General features: G+C 37.8%; 2 protein-coding genes across 2 annotated transcripts in view; both read right to left on the bottom strand.

Annotated features, from left to right (window-relative positions):
• Positions 1-23,075, bottom strand: part of Slip1 (SLo interacting protein 1) — a 234,660-nt gene that overhangs the window by 180,727 nt on the left and 30,858 nt on the right. The window lies entirely within an intron of this gene.
• Positions 3,283-4,529, bottom strand: LOC149941033 (uncharacterized). The gene is made up of 3 exons (XM_090178331.1): positions 4,179-4,529; positions 3,666-4,105; positions 3,283-3,603 (listed from the first exon to the last, which is right to left on the bottom strand). Exons 1-3 carry the CDS (start codon positions 4,404-4,406, stop codon positions 3,375-3,377), a joined length of 897 nt encoding a protein of 298 aa, XP_090034457.1. The 5' UTR covers positions 4,407-4,529; the 3' UTR covers positions 3,283-3,374.

Raw genomic sequence — 23,075 nt, 5'->3', positions numbered from 1 at the left:
TTGTAATTTGCCTATTGATAAAAAACGGTAACTGTCATGGCGGCCACTATTAACGCTACATACTCTATACTGGGTAAAATTTCTTTCGGGAAACATATGAGCGCAATCAAACCTTAAAAATAATCACGTGGTTATAAAATTGCTTTAAAGTTTACCGTTGAACCGCGACTTCCAGCTTCATGGGGTGGCTAAGGTGGGGTGGCGGAGTGGTTAGCACTTTCGCCTCGCAGCAAGAGGAGCCGGGTTCGAACCCAGCTTGTGGCACTGGGTGAAAACTCGGAACAACTCCTTCTGCGTTAAGTTTGCAAGTTCTCTCCCCTTCCATAAAAACTTGTTGAGGTTAACGGTAATAGTTATTGTAGGGAGCTGTTGGCTCGCGTGGCTTGAAGGGCTGGCCACCACCCTCCTACGCATTGTAACCCGGCCACCTGAATTAATGGCTTCAAAAGGTGGTGCCTTGGGTATTAGCCTAACTGATTATTATTATTATTATTATTTATTAAACCTTTAAAAGTTTAACTTTTAAAGAAAGTCATACTTAAAATGTTGTGGTTATGTTTTTATTGTGATAGTGATGTTAAAGAAAATATAATCTCAGGTATTTGGAGTGGAACACCAACTTTTGCAGCTCTGGCCGCTCTTGCCTTGGGTTTTAAAAATGTTTGGCGCCACTGTACAGGGAAATTTGAATAATTGAAGGGGTCTTCCATAAAGATTGCTTTGCAGGTTATATTCCCTTTAAGTATCTGACTAGAAAATTGTAATAAAATGAAAGACTTATAGACTAGAACACGTTTTTAACTTAGGCTTAGTGGAGGAGCCCCTCTGTTTTGACCACGGCCAACACCGATCGCGGAATCGCGTTATAGAAGTTGGCAGTGCTATGTCGAATTTCCGGGAACATTTTTACAATTTAGCCAGGGGCGTAGAAACCGGGGTGGAGCGGGGAAGGGCAATGCCCCCCTAAAATTTAGCTGGGAGGGGCAACTAATGTTATTGCTCCCTCCAACTTATTGGTCAGTTGAAATCTTCAAAAGGCTCAAATTCTCATTTTACAAGCGTATAAAGCTTATAGAACCTCAACAGGGTTTAAATTTCAGTCTTTTCCCGCCAATTTACATAGTGGTAAACAGTACACATGTATTCTGAGAAGCTACACTCCATTAAAAATTCAAAACCATTCTCCAGACCCCTTTTCGTTTCTCTTTGCCCCCTCCAACTTCTAGAACGTTCCTACGCCCCTGAAGGTAGCTTCGACCAAAACAATTGACGCTATCGTCTATTGTTGACTGTGGGCTACATTATCCAACGCGGGAAATGTGAGACGCGAAAAGTATAAGGCAAAAGCAACAAATGGGCCGCGCTACTTGTCTAAATAAGAATGGATCTTGAGCTGATGGCCTTATCGGGCGCCGCATTAACCTCGAGGAAGAGTTGCCTAAACACGAGCGAAGAGAAGACGCACTCTCCAGTCGCGGGAAACTGAAAGAGATAGATGCCGGAGGATCCTTTCAAAAACGTAAACACAGAAAGAGAGACTGCCAGAGACCCGAAACACGCGACTCGGCTTCGGGGCTATAAAAAGCGCGTTTATTTGTAGTACTGGAACTGAGAACCACATCATAAAGGCCACTCTTCGTCTCCTAGTTCCGTTCCCACTAGCGATTACACGACGAAACGCCCACCGAAACCGCACCTAAGAGAGAACGCGAACGTTACCATCTCAGAAATGGACTGATGTTTCGGGAAAGCCATTAAACGTATTGCTAGCACATTTTTATCTCCTCCCCCCTTTCACCCCTACCTCCCGATTCTGGTTTTTAAAAAGAGAGCGCTTAGACTCGAAGGCTCCCGAAATAAGGTTTTTTTACGCCGCAGTTGAAAGAGAAGCAATGAAAAGCAAAGTTAAACATTTCAGCCGCCTCCGCCTCTTCATTCTAAGCCTCCCTTCAGCGGCCCATCCAGACTCTTCCCGGAGAAACGACAATCAGCGCCTTACCTAGTATTCGTATCGAAGGCTAGCTGAGATACCCTTCACTCCGGGCTAAAACGCGAGGTAACCCCGGGACTAAAGTCCCTGATCCTTCATCCTTCTCTCTCTTACTCTGTCTTAGAGCGCTAAGCCTTCGTTATAAGATAGTGGAGATAAAACTTTGGAGAAGCCTAGATTGGATTTCTTTTAAATTGGTTTCGCTTAGCATTTAACGGAGAACGAAAAAATGGTGGCCACCGCTACGTCAGGGTAGGGAGAGAGGGCCTATTTGCGAGCGCGGGGGGGTTGGAATTCGAGCTTTCACCCACCCGCTTCGCTTTGTTTCGCTTTAATTGCAATCGAGCTGTCGTTGAGTCTTTGTTCGTCTGGAGGTGGCTGGAGAAGACCCGGACGAGTGTATCGGTCGTGTTTAATTAGAAAGTTAATTAGTTTCGTTTTTTTTAAGACAATTACGCGTATACGCTATTTAGTAGGTCACATTGATATAAGGAAGGTTCAATCCCCCTTAATCAAAGCTCACAAAGATTAAACCCGTAAAATGAAAGGTTTAAGGATTATGTAAATTTAACTACGCGAAAATTTTTATTGTTTAACACCGCTGTTCAAACGGGAATGGTTTTTGACATGTTACGCGCTACTTAGTAGTTTCTTCCGGAGGTTAATTGTCGCGTAAAAAATGCGCTGGAATTTATAGTTTCTTTAATTAAGAGAGCGAAATATGTCTATGCCCCCCGAAACTATTTTAACATAATGGGAATATTAAAGAGTATAATTTATTGTAATATTGAAATACTGGTTAAAGTAAAAAGGAAAGTTACCCTATATAGACGCTAGCACCTAGGAGCAACAAACACAGCACCCCACACAAGGAGAAAACAAAACGTCAGAAGTTGTGCATTTTCTTGTGTACATTTTTCATTGGTTATACGCTTAAGGGGAAAATTCGGAAATTGTCCTACCCCCTGCCCGTAAAACGTTCAGCGTAAAGGTTCGTCCAATGAAATTTGTACACAACACTGCGTTAGCGTGTTTAATGGCTAGCCGCGTTCTCCTTGTGTTTGTTGCTCCTAACTGTTACCGACTTCATTGCGTGAGTGTCTACTGAAGGTTAATTCCTCTTTCTTTGAAAGTGGCCAAATATCCCCTCTGATCTAAGGTTATCCACTGTTTTGACCGAATATGTCCCGGTATTTGGGGGAAAAGAACCCTACCCCCGAAATGAGATGACCGATGGCGTTTGTCTATTCGAAATTCAACTAGCTCAATGAATCAGATTGTGTAAGAGTATAAAGAAATAATTTTATATTGACGAGTTAAATTTTGACGTGTACAATTTTGAAAAAACGTATTCAGGATTAAATAATTCAAGGTATAATATTTCTCAATTTTTTTTCAGTTTGTTTATCGGTTTCTTCGTCGATGAACCGCTATCTTGAGAATCGACAATTTTGTTGATGTCGTGTTCCTCTTGGACCAGATCGCTAAGAATGTTTCTCACATCCGAAACTTCTTCGAAGGCTTTTTCCAGCAGACGTTGCTCGGCCGGTAAATTAAGAATTTCGTTTGCTATTTTCTTATTTTCAGCAACCTTCGATGCGTGGGCGTGATGCCTGTCGAGAGATTAGTCTTATACAAGTGCCGTTTTGCTACGAACCAATGTCATCAGAGATACCTTTTCTTTGGTCTGGTATGTCGGCGGTCGGTGACGGAACTACCCGTGTCGGATGTGTTTGACGTACTCGGGTGTCGAGAGCGGTGTCGATGGGGTGAATGTCTTCCGCGGAAGATGTCCGATAAACTTGGCCGAGTAAGGTGGGGGCGGTGAATCCGGTGGTGACTCAATGTTTCAAGTTCATCTTGGAAAAAGTGTCCGATTTTGGAAAAGAGCGACGGTACTTTTGTGTTCGTGATGTGTAGAAGAGCGGCCACAAGCAACAGAATTTCCAACCATTCGAAAAGGAACGAACTCCCGCCGATAAATTCGACCAAATGTCGTTGCAGGCTGCGTGGAAGAACTCCCGTCATACGAGCCACTAAAGCTCCAGCTTCGGTCATCACGTTGGGAGCCAGGACCCTGATAGGCAGCCAGTAACACAGGAAGAATTTCGAAACCTGATCACGCGAAAAAAGGATTTACGAGATTCAAAATTGAACTACACAATTATAACGAAAGTTTGTCCGTTACTGGATGGTGAATTATTCTGTTGATGGAAGGATGTACCCGATCTCTTCTATTCGTCACCATCTTTTTGATGAGGTTTCTGCAGGATATTAACAGGAAGACCTTAACCAGTCCCAGAGTCAAGTAGAAAACGTAGTTTTCAAACAGCCCAATCTTTCTTTTCGGCCAGTGTCCACCGTGGCATGGCAGGGGTGGATAGATAAATTCCTCCAAAATCGAATCGAAATTCATTTTTTTCCGCTGGAGAATTTCCAACGACGCGTTATCCGTAACGTTAAGAAATTCAAAATGGTCGTTGAAAAAAATCAAAAGCGTGAAGTGATATTTATTAGAATTTCACGAGGCTTCGCGCGCCCATTTTCAAATCTTAAACTCGAGGTGGCTAACATGATTTACGTTTACTACACGACAATAGATCTTAAAAGAAATTGATTTGAAAAAATTCAACGGTTATATTGTGTAAATTGGCGCGTGCTTGCTCGGAAGGGATAATCTTATTGGCTTAGACAAATGCGGATAAATATTGCTAAGCCCACGTGATTCTATTTTATTATCAGAATAAATAATTACACGTGCGACGAAAAAATGGGCGATATCATTGAGATTCACGCGTTTTTAATTTAAAAACCCTTCCTTTTGACGGTTTTTATTTTGGAGCGAATAATTTCTTTTAGCGTCTATAGTTGATTTTATAAAATAAAAAGTGGTCTTGCCCAACTTGTTAAAATGTAGCTCTTACGTCACAAGACACGGCTTTATTAGAATATTCTTCACACGAGCTATTTGCACGCGCGCTAGAAAAACCTATAATCCTCGCGACTGTAGCGCGCGCTAGTAGGCTTGTGAAAGTAAGAGACTGTGACGTAAGAGCAACATTTAAACAAGAAGGCCACGTTAGTTTATAAAAAGAACTATTATTTTACATATGATAATTACGCTATATTTTCTAATAGATTGAAACATTATTTTTGTAAATAGTTTAATGTGGCTATACGATACGCGCTGTTTTCTGAAATTTAATATAATATGTTGAAGACAAATACTTATTATATTAAACTATTTAGAAACGACAAAAGCTTTTTCGAGCCGTGGCAATAGAAATATCCGTAGAAGAGCGTCATATCATGTTTGATATAATAAATACGGTTTGCGATGAAATACCACAACCACATCGTATCTTCCATATCAATAAAAAAACCAACATCAACGGCCATTATGACCTACTATTTGTATAAATGAAACATAAATTAAACGGAAAATAGCGTCTAGTCGCTATATCATGTTAAAAGGGCGGATTAAAGCGGCCAAACGGGACAGAATGAGATACGGTTATCGACGACACCCAAGGTGGAATAATTACGGGACACGCAACGGGAGGGAGCCACCGACCTCTAGGGGTCACCGCAACGTAAAACGGGTGGCTCAGTCAGGGTCCAAACTTCCAAAGGCATTTATTCAAGCATTTAACGTAACTATAAACTATAAAAATTACCGGAGAGGCCGCCTTTTGACAATGGGTGCGCGCTACCATTAAGTTATGCCTTGTCACGCGGCGGGTGAACCCCCTCAAAACACTCTTTTGTTCGGAAAAGGGCTTTGGTGGGAAGACGAAACTCGCCGAACGGAATGAAGAGGGTGCGCTCCACGGACAGGACACGAGAGGGAACTTTGAGTGGGATATCTAAGTTTTCAGCGATACCACCCGAGAGCGTTGTAATAGGCGAATACGGGGCTTATTTGAAGTTAGTATCAATTCCAGGTTAGGTACGCGGTTCATCGTTGGATTTTTAAGACGACGAATATTTTTAAAAATGCAAAAGAGCCCCCGTAATCCCAGACGTCAGCCATTTTTCAGGCTTGTCATCGAGAAAAATGGTAGCTCGGGATTTTCGAAGTTTTCTAAAATGGAACCTAGAATTACCAGCCCCGAGCGCGGCCTGTATTTCTTCCCACTTTTAAAAGAGGATAATTATTGTTATACTTAGTTAAGTCCTGTACGAGAAGGAGTATCCGAGTATATATATATATATATATATATATTCTTTGTTACGATACCACGCTCTTTTATATTAATGGATTGGGACTTAAAGGCCTTCCACGTACCAAAACATAGAGAGTGAAATATCTTGGGACAGTCGGGGATTTCGAAGACATTCTTATCAAACCCACTGGCTCTCTCTCTCTCGTGTACTTTATACGATGAGAATTGTCCTTGTTTATTTTTGCGGCCCGGTGGATTACTTTATATAATGGCGATGGGTGAAATTTTGTCATGAAACATTTTTCATTCTACGGAATTAAATTGTAAATTTATTCCTATAAGAGATGTTAAGCGATGTCCCGTTATAACGGGGACTTTCAAATACTTTCAAGCGCACTGTTAAGTTAGTTTGAAGATACGTCAGCGAAGCTCTTTGTAACGTCTAGTGCTTAATTTCTACATAATTAATGTTCTTCAAATCTTGGTATTTAACATCTAGCGTTAGTCTCTCCTACATTTTTCTATTTAAATAAGCTGGAAATTTACCGGAGCATCGTATAAGAATTAAACCAAATCTTTTAAGAAAAATTATTTATAATTTAAGAAGATGCAACGTGTTTAATAGCTTTTCGCAGCAAGAGGAGCCGGGTTCGATCCCAGCTTGTGGCACTGGGTGCAAAACTCTGAACAACTCCTATTGCGTAGAGTTTGCAAGTTCTCTCCCCACTGGTTAAGGGGGTTTTACCCCGAGTTCTTCGGTTTCCCCTTTCCATAAAAACTTGTAGAGGTTAACGGTAATAGTTAGTGTAGGGAGCTGTTGGCTCACGTGGCATGAAGGGCTTGCCCCCACCCTCTTACGCATTGTAACCCGGCCATCTGTTTAGGCCTTAAAAGTGGCTAGATGACTTGGGCCTAAGGTGGTGCCAAGGGTATTAGCCTAACTGATTATTATTATTATTTTTTTATATTATTCAACGAGAAAATAGGTTAAAAAAAAACATGATCTTAAATTTAATTTCGCAAAATCCCTCCAAAAAATAGTCAAACTGAGATAATTTGAAAAATAATATAAACAGATCAGGAAATGGAAAAAAAATGATGTTATTGGTCGCTGCTATCGGTTGCTTTAAGAACTTCCGTTAAAAAAATCATATGAACCGGAAATAGGTAAAGCAACCCTGTCCACCTTCGGAAACTAGCTCGAAACAATTTCTACTATAGGGGGAGCTAAAGTTTCTACACAACGGGTGTATATTCTTCGGATTGAATAATAACTCAATTACATCGGAAAACGATTGAAAAATAAAGTAGATTTTGGAGGAAGGTCACCCTTTATACGTATATACTTGGCACGCAACTAGCGCCGCCTGTAGTCGCCGAGGGGTGAAAACCAATAGCGAAATAACACCAGGGAACAATTTATTCCTAAAGAGGAGAAAGATACGGAAAGGGAAAAAACTATAATAGTCAGCGAAGCAATCGAGGACGGAAAACGGGGCCGAAATCAAAGAGAGTGAATGGTAATGATGAATCAAAAAAATCCGCGCCGTTCCAAAAGAGGCCGAAATAGAGAGCAGGGGGACACACCGAGAGATGATCGGAAGGAAGAAGCTCCTCGTTATTAATGATTAAGGGGTCATGACCCTTATCGACTGGAGTGGGGGGTGGCTGGGCGCTGCTGAAGGAGCGCCATCGAAGCCGCTTCCCGGGAAACAGAGTCGTTCTAGAGACTAATGAGGCTAGATCGGGACCTTTTAATCCGGGCCAGATTACCCTCCTCCAGATTGCACTGACGAAGGGCGCACGAACTTCCTCAGTTCGCCAAGTTTGATATATGGAGGAGAGGGCTCAAGATGTCAAGCGATTTAGAGCTAAGTACTAAGATCGCTGGAGAGCGGATTAAGCGGCTCTGATAACTGCGTATACATATTTTCCAAGTTGGCCGATTGTTATAGTCTCGTCTATGATTTGGAACGCCCCGTTCGCACCACGGATGCGTGATCGAAAGAAGACATTCGTGTGAAATTATAAGCAGGAATCCATACTTCTACTTGGAATGCTTATCGCGGCAGATTTTTGACGTTCTTTTTTGACGTCACTATGTTAACTTAACAAACAACAACGTGAGAGGGGAGCACGCGCAAAGGGGATTTTTTCTCTCGTAGGCGGGGCCAAAGCCGTCAGAGTGATCTTACCATACGCGATACGGCAGGATAAGCATACCAAGTAGATGTATGGATTCCTGCTATATTGATATATTTCCTCTTTTACAATTTTCGGTAATATTTTTCCGAATATTTCGAAACCACTCTGATATTTTCATCACTGAAAATTTCTGGATCCCCTCATAAAAATCATGTCAACAAAACGTTTATCAGAGTATGATCGTTTGCAATGCAGTCCATAGGTGGTTCCTTTAAACTTAGTTTATCAGAGTAGTTGTTCAAAAAAATATCATTCTATGGGTTAATAAAGAAAATATATAATAATAGTTATTGTGTTTTATCTGTGTGACCCAGATTTTTGTTTTATTCCTATAAGTGGGTTTGCAAAATGGTAAAAAGACTACAAAAAAAATTGACAATGGACAATTTTGGTCTTTTGACCAGGCTTAACAATATTTAAATTTGAAATAAATTCGTCGAAAGTCATTTCCCACAGAAAAAGTGTGATGTCCTTTCCCAAAAATATCAGACTGATTAAAGATAAAGTTGCAAATTATACCACCCCAATTTTGTTATTAAACGAAGCACGTATGTTTAAAATACCCAAATATAAAGCTTCTTTGCTTTCCGTTTCATAGTTAATTAGAAATAATTATTAGAATGGCCAAATAATTTGAATTTTAGCGTGGCTATTGACGTCATTGACTACACTTTATTTATCATTGGCCGCTATCCCCAACATTGAGTTTAGGCTTGGATATAGGGCTGTGCGAGTACTCGAACATCATCGATTACTCGTCATTTTTTGAGGTCGATTACTCGAACTCGACCTCGAATAATTAATTGGAGAATACTCGTCGATTACCGAGTACCAAAAAATTGCATATTCGGGTACCCGATTACTCGAAAAAGCTGCTCTCTAAACTCATCGAGTATTTGTTTTTTCTATCCTCGTTGCTTCAAAGTTCAAAGAGGGGTTTTTACAACTTTTTGGGGGGCAATAAACGGTACCTACAAAGTTGTGAAAACTGTGGTTCATTTAAAATAATGGTATATTTGTCAGCATTGAAAGTTACTTAATACTCCTTTTAAATTTAATTTCATAATTATTTGAAGAAAACCAGCTCCTAATCAAGTGCTAGATAACACGACTCGTTAAAGATATTACTCGGAAGTTTTATTTTAGTTACTCGACTCGGATAAGAGAAAGTTTCCCCTTAATCAAGTACTCGATTACTCGACTCGACTTCAATACCACTCGACTCGAATACTCGATGAAAATAAAATTAATACTCGTTAACCGACTCGATTGCCTAAAACCACTAATCGCACAGCCCTACTTGGATACCAAATGTTGATGCTACTGCATTATTCCGTGGTCAAATTCGAAAAATCTCCTATAGAACCATGGGATTCTACTACTGAATTTAGTGCTTACACGGTTTTAAAAACACGCGATCACGCTTATTCTGGACTCTGAGAGCCCCGCGCTAAATTGGCATCGCCATATCTACCAATGATATTGCAAGAATGATCTTGGTAGGATAGTGGGAACTAGGAAATCTACCAGATGCAGTGGGGATAATTCTGAAAAAAACAGTAGTCCATGACGTCACAAACTAGGCGCGGTAAAATTATCGTTCAAAATATAAGCCGCAGCGGGGCGCTGTAAGTAAATTTAATTTTAATATTAAATAAACTTAACGACGGTATTTCATCAAGTGAGTTACATTTTCGGAAAGCCCATGATCAAATGAATTAGAAAAATATAAAGTAGTTTAATTTATATTCCGAAAATCTATTTTCCACTTAGGAGCAACAAACACAGCACCCCACACAAGGAGAACGCAACCCGTCAAAAGTCGTGCATTTTCGGGTGTACAGTTTTCATTGGTTAGACGCTTTAGCACCAGTCTGCTGCCGTCGGAAGGGGAAAATTCGGAAATTGTCTTCCCCCCTGCCCGTAAGATGTTCAGCGTAAAGGTTCGTCCTATGAAATTTGTACACAACACTGCGTTATCCTTGTGTTTTTTTGCTCCTAGATGCTACTGATTCCGTGGTCAAATTCGAAAAATCTACTACAGAATTAAGGGATTCTACTCTTGAATTTGGTGTTTGTTGCTCCTAGTTGCAACTTACTCTTTAAATTTCTATGAAATTATATGTGCAAATATAACGAAGTATTTAATTCACCACTCCGCTTAAGCAGCGCATTAAAATAAGAGAGAGCATCAATTCAAGCCTAGAAAATTATCAGATGAAATTTGCAAGCTCTTCACCTTCGATACGAACGCGACCATCCTCCATTAAGTCCGTACATAGGCGGCAAAGGTGAGGAATGGGGAATATCTCGGGGAAGTACCTGGATGGTGACAGAATAGCGTATAGGCTATATCGATATTCATATTTGATAGTTTGAAATAGCGGTAATAGAAGCACGCGCAGTTAGGCAACTGAGACGCGGGTAATCAAATTAGCCCGTGGAAGACAGAGAGGAAAGTGACTGTCAAATGCGCCATAATAAACCGGCGACGCGCTCGCTTCGAATATATGGCGGGCCTCCGCTCCCGCCTGTCTCTATAAGGCCCATTAACTAATGATGATCCCGGCAGACGGCGCTGCACGCCCTTGTACCAGGCGGAGGATGGCTAATTTCCCAAGCGCGCTCTCTCATACTTCCCGCGTGTCGCCGTAGAAAGGAGTGCTTTGCGGAGTTCAAAAACATTTCTCGAGCGGGGCTGCCAGTAGCAACACCTCCGACGAATGAGGCCGCGCCACCCAGCTGCCGTCCCTTATTAGCCCGACCCGCTAATCATTCTCCCATCCGACACACTATACTTCTGACACTCTTCGATCCGTTAAATAGAGCGCGCAGCCTTAACCCTTCCCCTCACTATAAACTAAAGAAACGAGCTCGCCTAGGTCAAGTGGAGAGAAAGGCCGTCACCCCCTTTTCATCTTCATCCTTAAAAAGTTACCCCAAAAGTTACTCTCCGAGTTGGATTGAAATAATATTGGTTTTTGGGGATACTATATATATATAGAGGGTTCCTTCATATTTTCCTTTGTACAGGGTGTTTCAAAAGGTTATGCGAAAATTTGAAGGATTTGTAGGGGGTGAGTTGAGAAGTATGCCTGTTTTTCGCCCATTTTCCTACGATGAGTGAAAAGAGCGCCAGAGAGCTTCAAAGTGTGGCCTACTAGCCCCTGGAAGTAGGCTGCAACAAGCGCGAAACCAAGCAGCAGGGAAATGCGAACATAAAGGTTTGGGTTCGTGTGATGGGTAAAAAAGTACTCTGTAAACAAATCGAGGTAACCAGCGTAAAAAAGTAAACTTAAACAGTATTTAAAATCCCTGCTGCTAGGTTTGCGCTTGTTGCAGCCTACTTCCAGGGGCTAGTAGGCCACACTTTGAAGCTCTCTGGCGCTCTTTTAACTCATCGTAGGAAAATGGGAAAAAAAACAGGCATACTTCTCAACTCACCCCCTATAACTCCTTCAAATGTTTGCATCACCTTTTGAAACACCCTGTATTTCGCGAAAGACTTTGTCGTATCTTTCGTTTTAGGCCGCTAACTAGAGGGGACAATTTTTGTCGCGTCAAATTAAACTCTTAAGTCACGACGCCTTTTGTCTCACGGCTAAAAAAAGAGGGCCATAGAAAAGGAATGAAGCCAAGCTGGGAAGCCCAACGCGAAGAGGGAAGAGGGAAGAGCGATGAAGAGAGAGGTAAACAGATGGAGCGGAGCTAAAATAAAGAAGGAAAAGTTGAAGTTTGGCCTCTCATTAGTTCTCCGCGCGGGCAGATGGGACGGCGACCGAAAGGAAAGCGAAACGAAGAGCCGCCAAAGAATATAAGGAATTATTGTTCGCTCCGCGCTGTATCAATTTACGGCGCGAATACACCTAATGGAGCATCTGCCTCGTTGGCTTCATCTCCAAACCAAAACGTTTCCTTTTCACCTCGACTGGTTATTCGCGTTTCTGTCTGTACTTTGTAAATTACTAAAGGCGTAAGTAACGTAATAAACATAAGTATGACACGGAACGAATTCGCTGTTGATAGTGAGATTAAGCAGTCGACGTAATTAAAAGGAACGTCTACTCAAAGATATCCGTCAAGCTAACTTGCCAATGTTGTCTTAGCATTAACATTTCAACAGGGTTTTGCCTTTTTGGTAAACATCTTTCACCATAGGTGGAACCATAAGTGGATAATAAACATAAGTATGACACGAAACGAATTTGGTTAAATACGAAGTTTCCGAACCGGAAATTCGTCCCTTCCAACTCTTGGTTAGTTTGATGGTGAGAAATACGAGCGTACACGCGTTTAGGTTTGAAATTCGAAAAAAACTAACTTTTGAAATGGAGCCAGTGTTTATAATAGTTATTTTTATATTCCGATTCAATAATTCATCATTATTTTCCAAAAGTAAGCGTTATTTACACTTTTGAAAGCATTTCAATTTGCAATAGCCCTTGGCTGGTCCGTCGAAAAAGCTGCCGGCGGACCATCGACGATTTTCCGGGTTTCCTCCATACAGTTCGCGGAGAGTTGTCAGTCCGCCGGTACGTAATGGCTTACGTTATCATTGGCGAAACATACTATCATTAAATAATTTGCATTGGGTGAATAGGAAGTGTCATACTTATGTTTATTATGTTACTTATGCTAAAAGCATATGTAACATAATTAATCATAAGTATGCCACTAGCTCTATTTCTTCACTAACGGTTTGTTTCAAAGATATTGCGTCATCTGTACCCTACGTAATATTTGACGTCATCGAATCTCAAATGCCGATTATGCCGTCGCACAATTAGCTCTACGTCTGATAAACCGACTGCCATTATTTTAGTAAACAAACCGGTTTGAACAACCAAGGCTTAAGAGCTAAAATGAACTACAATATAGTGTCAAGTGCGTTAATTTGCAAATTAATGAAGTTCTCGGAGACTCAGGTTCTAAAATAAATTTGCATTGTGAAACAAAAGAAGCATGTTTATTGGAACTACTCATGATTTAACTTCATCCGCACAAACCGAGCGAGTTTATGAATTTCAAGCTACATTGGGCTGACTAAAACTCTGACACAAAAAATTCCTTCTCAATTTAGAGGTTTTCCATTGGCTTAAATACATATGTTAGTAGCCAATAGTGTGACTCCCAAAATTACTAGGATGAATAAAAAGGTTAAAATCTAACCTAGTCAATCTTTTTACGGGTTCGTGGTGAAACAAACCGTTAGTGAAGATTTATGAATGGAATAAAGGTACAGTGGCATACTTATGAGTAATTATGTTACATATGCTAAAAGTATTTAGGTAGATTCAACTTCATCAATGATCAAACTCTTGTTTATATGGAAAAGGAATGAGTTAAAAAATAACATCGGGAAGTATAGCAGCTTTCAATATCGAGCGTATTATAAAGAACGGTTAGTTCGACGGCCCGTTCTCGCGTACCTGATCCGGACGGGAAAAGTTACTAAGAGACAAATTCCAAAAGTATTTTAACGAGACAGAGCGAGGCAGTGCGCCTCCAGATGCTCGACGCGCCTGTAATAGTTGTTGTTATAAGGGGGGATTATGGGCTTACAAAGAGGAGGGAAGGTTTGCTTTTTCCGTTCGGGGAAAATGAAAGGGAAAGAGTTAAAATAACAAGAGGGAATTGGAAACACGTTGACTTTTGTAGAGCCTTCGAGAGCCGACACGTAATGCTGATGCTGCGAGGAAAGAAAGTTCGTTTGCTCGAGCCGAAAGTTTTGTTTCCCCAATGGATCTCTCTGGCCCTGCACTATGTATATAGGTTCGCTTTCAACGCGGCCAATTTCCCTTATTAGGTAAAGGGTTGAAGGAGAGAGCCTTGGGCAAATTAAGATCGCCTACGGAATACGCAATTCTAAAGAATGGTACGATATTTTGATTTCGTTAAATTGATTTTTCTTTGCAAAGTTATATAAATAAAGCGACCTGATTCTAAAGAGAAGGAAGCCATTCGAGTGGATTTAATTGACTGCTAAGCACGAATTAACAGCTCTCACAAGGGGAGTACCCGAGGTGTTTATTGCCGATTTTGTTCAAAGTCGGGCGCAATGTAGATCTATATGAGATATGAAATTTCCCTAAAGGAGACGTTGCACTACCCCAAGGTTAATAAATTTTAGGCTATAATAGGTTGCCTCGATACGCGGTGGTTGCTAAGGGCTAAGGTTGGTAACTTCGTTGCTAACGAACATCGTGACGTCACTGAGATGAGATCCTATTGAAAATCAATGGGATCTCATCTGGGTGACGTCAGCAACAGACGAATTTTGGAGGCAATCCAAAAATTCTTTCGAAACGTTTCTCGATCGAGACCCCGTTGGCACTACCCATTCGATTTTCCATGGTACCCGAAAATTGTTTTTACCACTTAAAACAAAAATAATATTTTTTTCCTTATTTAACCCAAAAAGTGTTACAATTTTACCCCAAAAATGTTCCAATTTACCCAAACTTCATGAAATTTACCCAAATGTAGTCCAAATAACCCATTTCGTGATTTTAAAATGTTTGAAACCGAGAAAATCCTTGCTTTTTTAAATGGAGATTTCTTTGTTTTAAGTGGTCAAAACAATTTTTGGTTGCCATGGCAAATCGAATGGTGTACATTACGGCCGACTTTGAACAAAATCGGCGATAATCACCTCGGTTACTCTCCTTGTCAGTGCAGAGTTCTTTTCAACTTACAATATTCCCGCGGCGCAAATGTTAACATTGTATCTCAAGTGATAGTTCACGCCATAATGAGGTTTTACATCGAGTATCAAATTTTTGAAACAATGAATATTTCGTAGCAGTTTTATTATCACTAGCTTCGTTGTATTTACAATCTCCACTCAGCTACCAGTTCCCCCGCTCACGTTTTCAAGAGGGTGCCTTAACCTGTCTACGACCACGATGAACATTTCAACATTTTAGTCGCTGATAAATTTCCACATTAGAGTCGGTGATAAGAGAGGTTAAGCAAAGCGCTCCAGAAATTTAAACGTCATCGTTGGTAGTAGCTAAGCTGTATATGTATACACTTGGAATGCCTAAGGATCCATCGCCACCTTGCTTAATTCGGAGGTTTGGAGGGGCCAAGTTTGAAGAATTTCGGTTTATTTCTTCCCGTAACAATTTTAATTTTAGGAGAGCGTTTAATTTTAGCGAATCGGACTGAAACAATCCACTAAACTATCGTTTGATCGAATTGGTGAAATAACTAGTGAAACAGAGTCTATTTAAAACCGAGAAATATCTCTTTATTTTTTAGGACTTTTATTTTTTACAAGGTGAACGCTTTGGCGTCCGAAAAGTCAATGCTTTAGTTTTCTCCGATTTACAGTGGTTCTTTTTCATTGAATGCCAGAAGATACCGTTTTTTAAACCCCGCTCGTTCGCTTTCCGCTCCCCCCAAGAGATGACACTTAATACGTGTCTTGGGCCTTCTATAGAAAAGGAGCACCCGTGAACAATGCGGGGGTCCCCGGTCTCATCTAGCTAGTGCTCGGAATTGTTTATTCATTATCCACAAATTTTCCGATTTATTTAAAAAACGTTGGTAAAAAGAATATCATTTTAACTTATTTAATTATGTTTTTTACGCAACCAATCATTTATTTGAATAAAAGTGGTATTTATTTAAATAATTGTTTGTTTTATTTAAATAATAGGCTTATTCACTTTCGATTATTTAAACATTTTACAATTTTTATTCAACTATTGGTTATTTAAATAAATATTATTTAAATAACGCCGAGCTTATTTTATTCATGGATAAAAATTAATCGAAATCCGAGCAGTACATCTGGCAGCCATTACAAGGGCTTGTCGAACTCGAAAACGTGTACGAATACATCATTAACGACAGAAAAACAAGTTTAAAAATACAAAATACTTTTTAAGAAAACCTTTAATTTTTATCTTTTTGACATTTAGTTTTGAAACTTTTAATTCTTATTTTTAACATTCCACATAGTTTTAACAGTTTCTTAACAAGTTAATGGAGCTGGAAAATTGACTTACCAGGAAATGAATTTTAAGAAACCCCGATTAGGGTTCACACCGAAGATCTCGGAGAATTTGTTATCTATTTTACGAAACTGGTCTAGTTTCACGTAAAATCACGATGGTTTAAAAGCAGGGTTTTAAAAAACCCGTTTTTTTATTAAAATTTACGCTAGCAAGTTAACATTACAAAAATCGATGTATTTCGACTCGCGATATTAATAAAATTTAAGACTTTTCTAGTAAAAAGTGTATATATTTTTTAACTAAATACGAATAAACATGTGTTAAAACTAAAATAAGAATGAACTGAGTCTTTCTTATGTAAAAAAAACCAACCACTTTAAAATAAAAGGGTTTTTTTTAAGTGGGTCGTACCCAAAAAATCCCGCGGGTTTTTTATTTCGAACCCTGTTAAAAAGTAGGCTAGGAGTCTAGTTTAGCTAAGCAATTAGCCAGCGTAATATCTGCTTGTAAACCACGCCTGTTTCTATGAGAATCCCAAGGGCCATCATAGTCTGCTTTGGGCATTCCTAGTGTATTCCTATATCGTTACTTTCTGGTACCGATTTATCCGGAAGTTTCCAAGGCTTAGGCTCCTTTCAATTGAAGCCAGTATTTAGACTTTTTAAAATTGAAAACTCTTCATTTTACGTAAGCGCTATAAATATTATACAAATTGTCATATAAGGTTGACGGAAATATGGAATCGACTTCAAGTTTTAAAATATTTGACTCTGAACTATAAACGCTAAAAGAAATCCGTGGAGAATGATCACTTGACGCTAGCCGTTGTCGTTCAAACTTCTACAGCGGATCACTTAACATCTATTGGGGCTTTTAACGTATAAAAATAAATAGGTGTTTTCGTAAATCCGGCGCTTCACTTTTTACTGTTGGGAGTACTGCCAACCGAGGCATTTTTTAGTTGGCCGTAAAAGCCGTTTTTTTTCGGTTTCGTCTAAAGTGTCGCCTGTTAAAGTTTATGTTTTTTTACTTAGACCGTTTCGATCGTTTCACCATCTTTTTAGGTTAAATTGTTATTTAATAAACTAGAGAATTATTAGTTAAACATTTGAAACTTATTTTGAAAGTTTCAAGATAATATAAATTGCTTTTCTTGTATATCTAAATGTATGTACCATATGCAAACTTTTGATAGTGCCATTATTTCCGATAGGCCTTGTCCTACGTAAAGAAAACCTTAAAACTACACGACAAACAATATAAAATATATTAAAACATACCTAGGAATATTTTCATTTATGGAGTCCATAACCCACCCAACACTTTGCCAACAAATAAAATAAATACTAAAATACTAAATAGGACCAAAATTGTTTTTTTCTCAAAGGCCGCTGCTGTTTCACTGTCAATTTGCTTATTCAGCTATTGCAAAGGACATTTAAAATAGGATGTCAGGGACATTTGGCAATCTCCCGAGTGTTAGGATAATCTATAAGATAATTTAGCGGGCAAATGCCCAACATCATATTCCTTCATATGCCTAACAGTCTAAAGTACAGCCAATTCCCAATTTCTGGGCCCTATATGGAAAAAAATTGATACAGCGACAGCAAGAGCGCGATATTATCTATCAATCGATGTATCATTTTCTATGATCTATCCCTAACGGCGTGAGGTATAGCCAATGCCCAATTTTGGGGCAGAACCACAGTGAGGGCACGATATCACTTTTCGGTCGGTGTATCATTTTCCTTACTGTCCCAAACGGTGCCAATGCTCAATTTCATTGGATACCAGATATTTGGAAACAAATGGCGCGTGTTTCTTAATCTTTAATTGGTACTAAATTCAAATATCACAATTGCGCGTACGCGGATTGTGAGGTCCCGCGAATTGTATATAAAACTCATTAAAAATTTATTGATACAACCATAAAAGTAGGGCTAGCTAAAATAATAATTTTTACCAAATCGAACTTAATTTAAAGTCGCCGAAACGCACTAAAATGGGCAAATGGCCAACTTCTGGGGCTCCGATTTAAAAAGATCAACTGGGCCACCGAGGGTTTGATATCCCTGGTCGATATAGTCTTATTCGATAGCTACGCCGCAAAATTTTCGTTTTGAAAACGAAAACATTTGAGAGAGTTGGCCGTTTTCGGTCTATCGAAATCTGGCAGCCTTGCCTACCTTCCAGGCTGTATCTCCATACCGAGAATGGCCGACGATTACGCCGCCGAAAATATTTTACTAAACTGATCGGCGGCGTTTTTTACCGTTATTTTGAATTATCGACTATGACTATTGATGTATCATTTACTATTTTACCCCAATCACCTACATGGCACGTGAAAGTAATACACGCCAATCCTTAGGAATTGCGTGTAAGATGTCATTTTATCAGAATAGCAAATTATGATTTCTATCTTTCAGATAATTTAGAGCGATCTTTACATAAAGTTTGACCATAAATAAAGTTCTAAACAAAAATAAAAATAAAGAAATACATTTCTAAATAAAAATAAATAAATAAATATCTAAATAAATATAAATAAATTTCTAAAAATAAATAAATAAATTTCTAAAAATAAATAAATAAATTTCTAAATAAAAATAAATTAATAAATATCTAAATAAATATAAATAATTTCTAAAAATAAATAAATAAATTTCTAAATAAAAATAAATAAATAAATTTCTAAATAAAAATAAATAAATAAATTTCTAAATAAAAATAAATAAATAAATTTCTAAATAAAAATAAATAAATAAATTTCTAAATAAAAATAAATAAATAAATTTCTAAATAAAAATAAATAAATAAATTTCTAAATAAAAATAAATAAATAAATTTCTAAATAAAAATAAATAAATACATTTCTAAATAAAAAATAAAAAATAAATAAATTTCTAAATAAAAAATAAAAATAAATAAATTACTATATAAAAAATATAAATATATAAATTTATATAAAAATATAAATATATAAATTTATATAAAAAATATAAAAATATAAATTTATATAAAAAATATAAATTTATATAAAAAATATAAATTTATATAAAAAATATAAATTTATATAAAAAATATAAAAATATAAATTTATATAAAAAATATAAATATATAAATTACTATATAAAATTATAAATATATAAATTACTATATAAAAAATATAAATATATAAATTACTATATAAAAAATATAAATATATAAAATTTTATAAAAAATATAAATATTTAAATTACTATATAAAAAATATAAATATGTAAATTTATATAAAAAATATAAATATATAAATTTATATAAAAAATATAAATATGAAAATTTATATAAAAAATATAAATTATAAATTTATATAAAAAATATAAATTATAAATTTATATAAAAAATATAAATATAAAAATTTATAGAAAAAATATAAATTATAAATTACTATATAAAAAATATAAATATATAAATTTATATAAAAAATATAAATATATAAATTTATATAAAAAATATAAATATATATAATTTATATAAAAAATATAAATATATATTTTTATATAAAAAATATAAATATATATTTTTATATAAAAAATATAAATATATAAATTTATATAAAAAATATAAATATATAAATTTATATAAAAAATATAAATATATAAATTTATAAAAAAAAATAATACTATGAACAGGATTTGATAGAATTTTATAGATTTTGTGGAATCCGTTTACCGTAATCACAGCGCAAATAGATTTGTATTTAATTTGCTAGCGCTTTCTTACATGGGAACATTGTTGATGGACGTAAAAGAGAACAACTTCGCCGCAAACGATTTCCGTTTTCAGCGACAAGAAGGATTTCAGCTCGGAGCGAAGGTACAATAAGGGCATTCGTACACCAGATTTGGGAGTGGAAAATCTCATTTTCAATGGAAGGATGAAAGATAAAAGGGATGACCTAAAATAAAAACAGATTTCCGTTGAAAGCGGCCCCAGCGCCGGAGAAACTACAGACGCCGACTTCCTTCGAGGATAACGAGAATTCCTTACAGATGCTTACGGTTATACGGTCGGAAGGCGGCGAGTGCTAGAAGCGTTTGCCGACCGAAAACGCCGACTTCCATTAGCGCCACCCAGAAAATAACAGCTAGAGAATGGAACACGACGAAAATGACCAGAGTTATAAGATCGCCTATCTGCCCGAGGGAAGGTGAGAATCGAATGCTACGCGGACTGTACCCCAATCGCGACTTCCGCTTCGCTGTCGGGAAACGTCGGATTTCGCGATAGGTCTGGAAAGAGGAAAAAAGTAAGGAATCTATCGAATTGAGCCGTGAAAGATTTCCCCTTTTGTAGGAAAGGCGCTCTAGGCCGATAAATAGCAACTCGCCCCGAAAAGAGCTTCCAGCTGACAACGTTACGCCTTCTCGTCCGAATTTGGACAAAAGGCGCCTCGCAAAAAAAGAAGTGGATCGGAGCGAGGAAGAAAGGAACACGTGAGAAAGGCAGCAGCCAGAGAAGTGTAATCCAGCATAGCGGGGAAGCCGCTTCGAAATGTAACGGGGCCCGAATCGAGCCCGGTGTTATGCCCCGTCAACAAGGTAGCCCTGACATTCGGAGTAAAGTTTCACAATGACTCACTTCCTACGATTCGCTACATCATATCGAACAAGATTTGAGAGCTACCCTATATAGACGCTAGCATCTAGGATCAACAGACACAGCACTGCCCACACACGGAGAACGCAACCCGTCAAGAACGTGCATTTTATCGCGTACAGTTTTCATTGGTTAGACGCTTTAGCGCCTGCTGCCGTCGGAAGGGGAAAATTCGGAAATTGTCTTCCCTCCCGTCCGTAAAACGTTCAGCGTAAAGGTTCGTCCAATGAAATTTGTACGCAACACTGCGTTAGCGTTGTTTAAAGGCAAGCTGCGTTCTCCTTGTGTTTGTTGCTCCTATAGCTAGCATAAACTCCATTTATGTCTTATCATAATTTACAGAAATGTGAAGCTTGCAGTCCAAGCTCTTGGAATAAATTCTTCCTAGCGAATCACTGAATGGTGTTTATCAAATGCTTACGTGAGACAATGAAAATGGAAAATGGAAAATGAAACATTTAACTTTGCAGGCTATAGACGCAGATTCTATTGGGTGCAATTTTCCCGCCAAACCGCGAACGAGTATATTTCATCAAGGCTTAAAGTTTTTCGCGTCTATTACGTTTACTAACTTTGTAAAATGTGAGAATTACACTACATAGTACCATAAGTGTATAATGTTATTACATAAGTGTGACACTTCCTATTCTTCACATGCAAAAGATTTACTGAGAGCTATTCACAAGACAGACTACGTAACGGGCTTCGTCACAGTTTAGCGTCTGCCTGCTAACGCGTCACACGTAGCCTTTGACAGCGCCTCGCTAGAGGGAGATTTTCTCTTTGTGATGACGTCACTCCATTACTTTCTCCCAGTAACAATATTCCCCAAAGTGAAAAACTTATGGAACAATATTATAGACTTTATGGTCTTATTCAACTTGTTAAGAAGTTCCACGCGCGTCTTGATATTTTAGCGTAAATGGGCTCGAGCGATTTTGCGCGTGCTCCTTGAAAAAAAATATGCGCGATAATTTTACGCTAAAATATTAAAGGGAATATAACCTCAGGTATTTGGTGTGGAACACCAAAGCTTGCAGCTCTGGCCGCTCTTGCCTTTCGCTCTAAAAATGTTTGGCGCCACTGTACAGGGAAATTTGAAAAATTGAAGGGGTCTTCCATAAAGATTGCTTTGCAGGTTATATTCCCTTTAAGGAGCGCGTGAAACATTTTAACAAGCTGAACAAAACTGTGTTACTGTTTTAATATTTCAACCCATTTTTACATTTCTCCTTTATAACCAAAATAAGCCTGAAATAAAGGTTATGTACGGCGCAAACGGCAGAGGGGGGTTTCCGTATAACCACCTCTTGGCCGTAGCTTTGGCGGTACAAAATTTTCACCCCATTAAAACCATTCTTGGCAGTCGGACGACCCTGAATCCTAATAATTTGGATTATCTCGGTAAAATAAATATTCCAAATAAATTCTAAATATTATCGTTTTTTCTATAATTATTCTTTTTCGAATTAGACACGTGAAGAATCTATATAATTCTACTTAATTAGAATGGCTATACTTAGTAAACTTAGCATTAGACTTATTAATAAAAATAATAAAACATTTATAAACGAATTATGCAAATTTAATCCAAAAACAAATATGATTACATACAAAAGAATGAACTTAATAGTATAGCTTAACATTTAATTAATGTCGATTTTAAACAAGATATTAACTGGGATAACCCAGAAATATATATTGTGAAACCGATTATTACAAAAGAAAATTTATTGAAGGGGTTATTTTCACAAGTAAGGTGGAATATGGATTAAATATAGAAGAAGAAAATACAGAAGCTAACTTTGAGGGGTAATAGCAATTTAAAAACAACCAGTTAGTTTATTGTTAAATCCGGCCACCTGAATTAATGGCTTCAAAAGTCGCTTGATGACTTAGGCCTAAGGTGGTGCCTTGGGTATTAGCCTAGCTGATTATTATTATTATTATATTTATTATATATTAAAAAAAATCATAAATAAATGTGTAAAAACTATGACCTGCTTATAAAAAAACAACCAATTGTCGGCAATATCTCTTTTTTGTTTACATTACCGTTTGTTATGCCTGATGAAGGTTGCGTGGGGTTAGTCGAAAGCTCGTGAC

Source organism: Leiobunum rupestre, chromosome 6, assembly GCF_980474605.1.
Source record: "Leiobunum rupestre chromosome 6, qqLeiRupe1.1.hap1, whole genome shotgun sequence".
Classification (NCBI taxonomy): domain Eukaryota; kingdom Metazoa; phylum Arthropoda; class Arachnida; order Opiliones; family Sclerosomatidae; genus Leiobunum; species Leiobunum rupestre.
The sequence above is the reverse complement of the archived record's forward strand: the minus strand, read 5'-3'. Positions and strand labels throughout refer to the sequence as shown.

Bases quoted from the DNA above. Each gene is read 5' to 3' on its own strand.
- LOC149941033 (XM_090178331.1), bottom strand. From the start codon at position 4,406: ATGAATTTCGATTCGATTTTGGAGGAATTTATCTATCCACCCCTGCCA. The intron at 4,106-4,178 runs GTAACGGACAAA...TCGCGTGATCAG, and splicing joins ACAGAATAATTCACCATCCA to GTTTCGAAATTCTTCCTGTG. The intron at 3,604-3,665 runs GTATCTCTGATG...ATCTCTCGACAG, and splicing joins CATACCAGACCAAAGAAAAG to GCATCACGCCCACGCATCGA.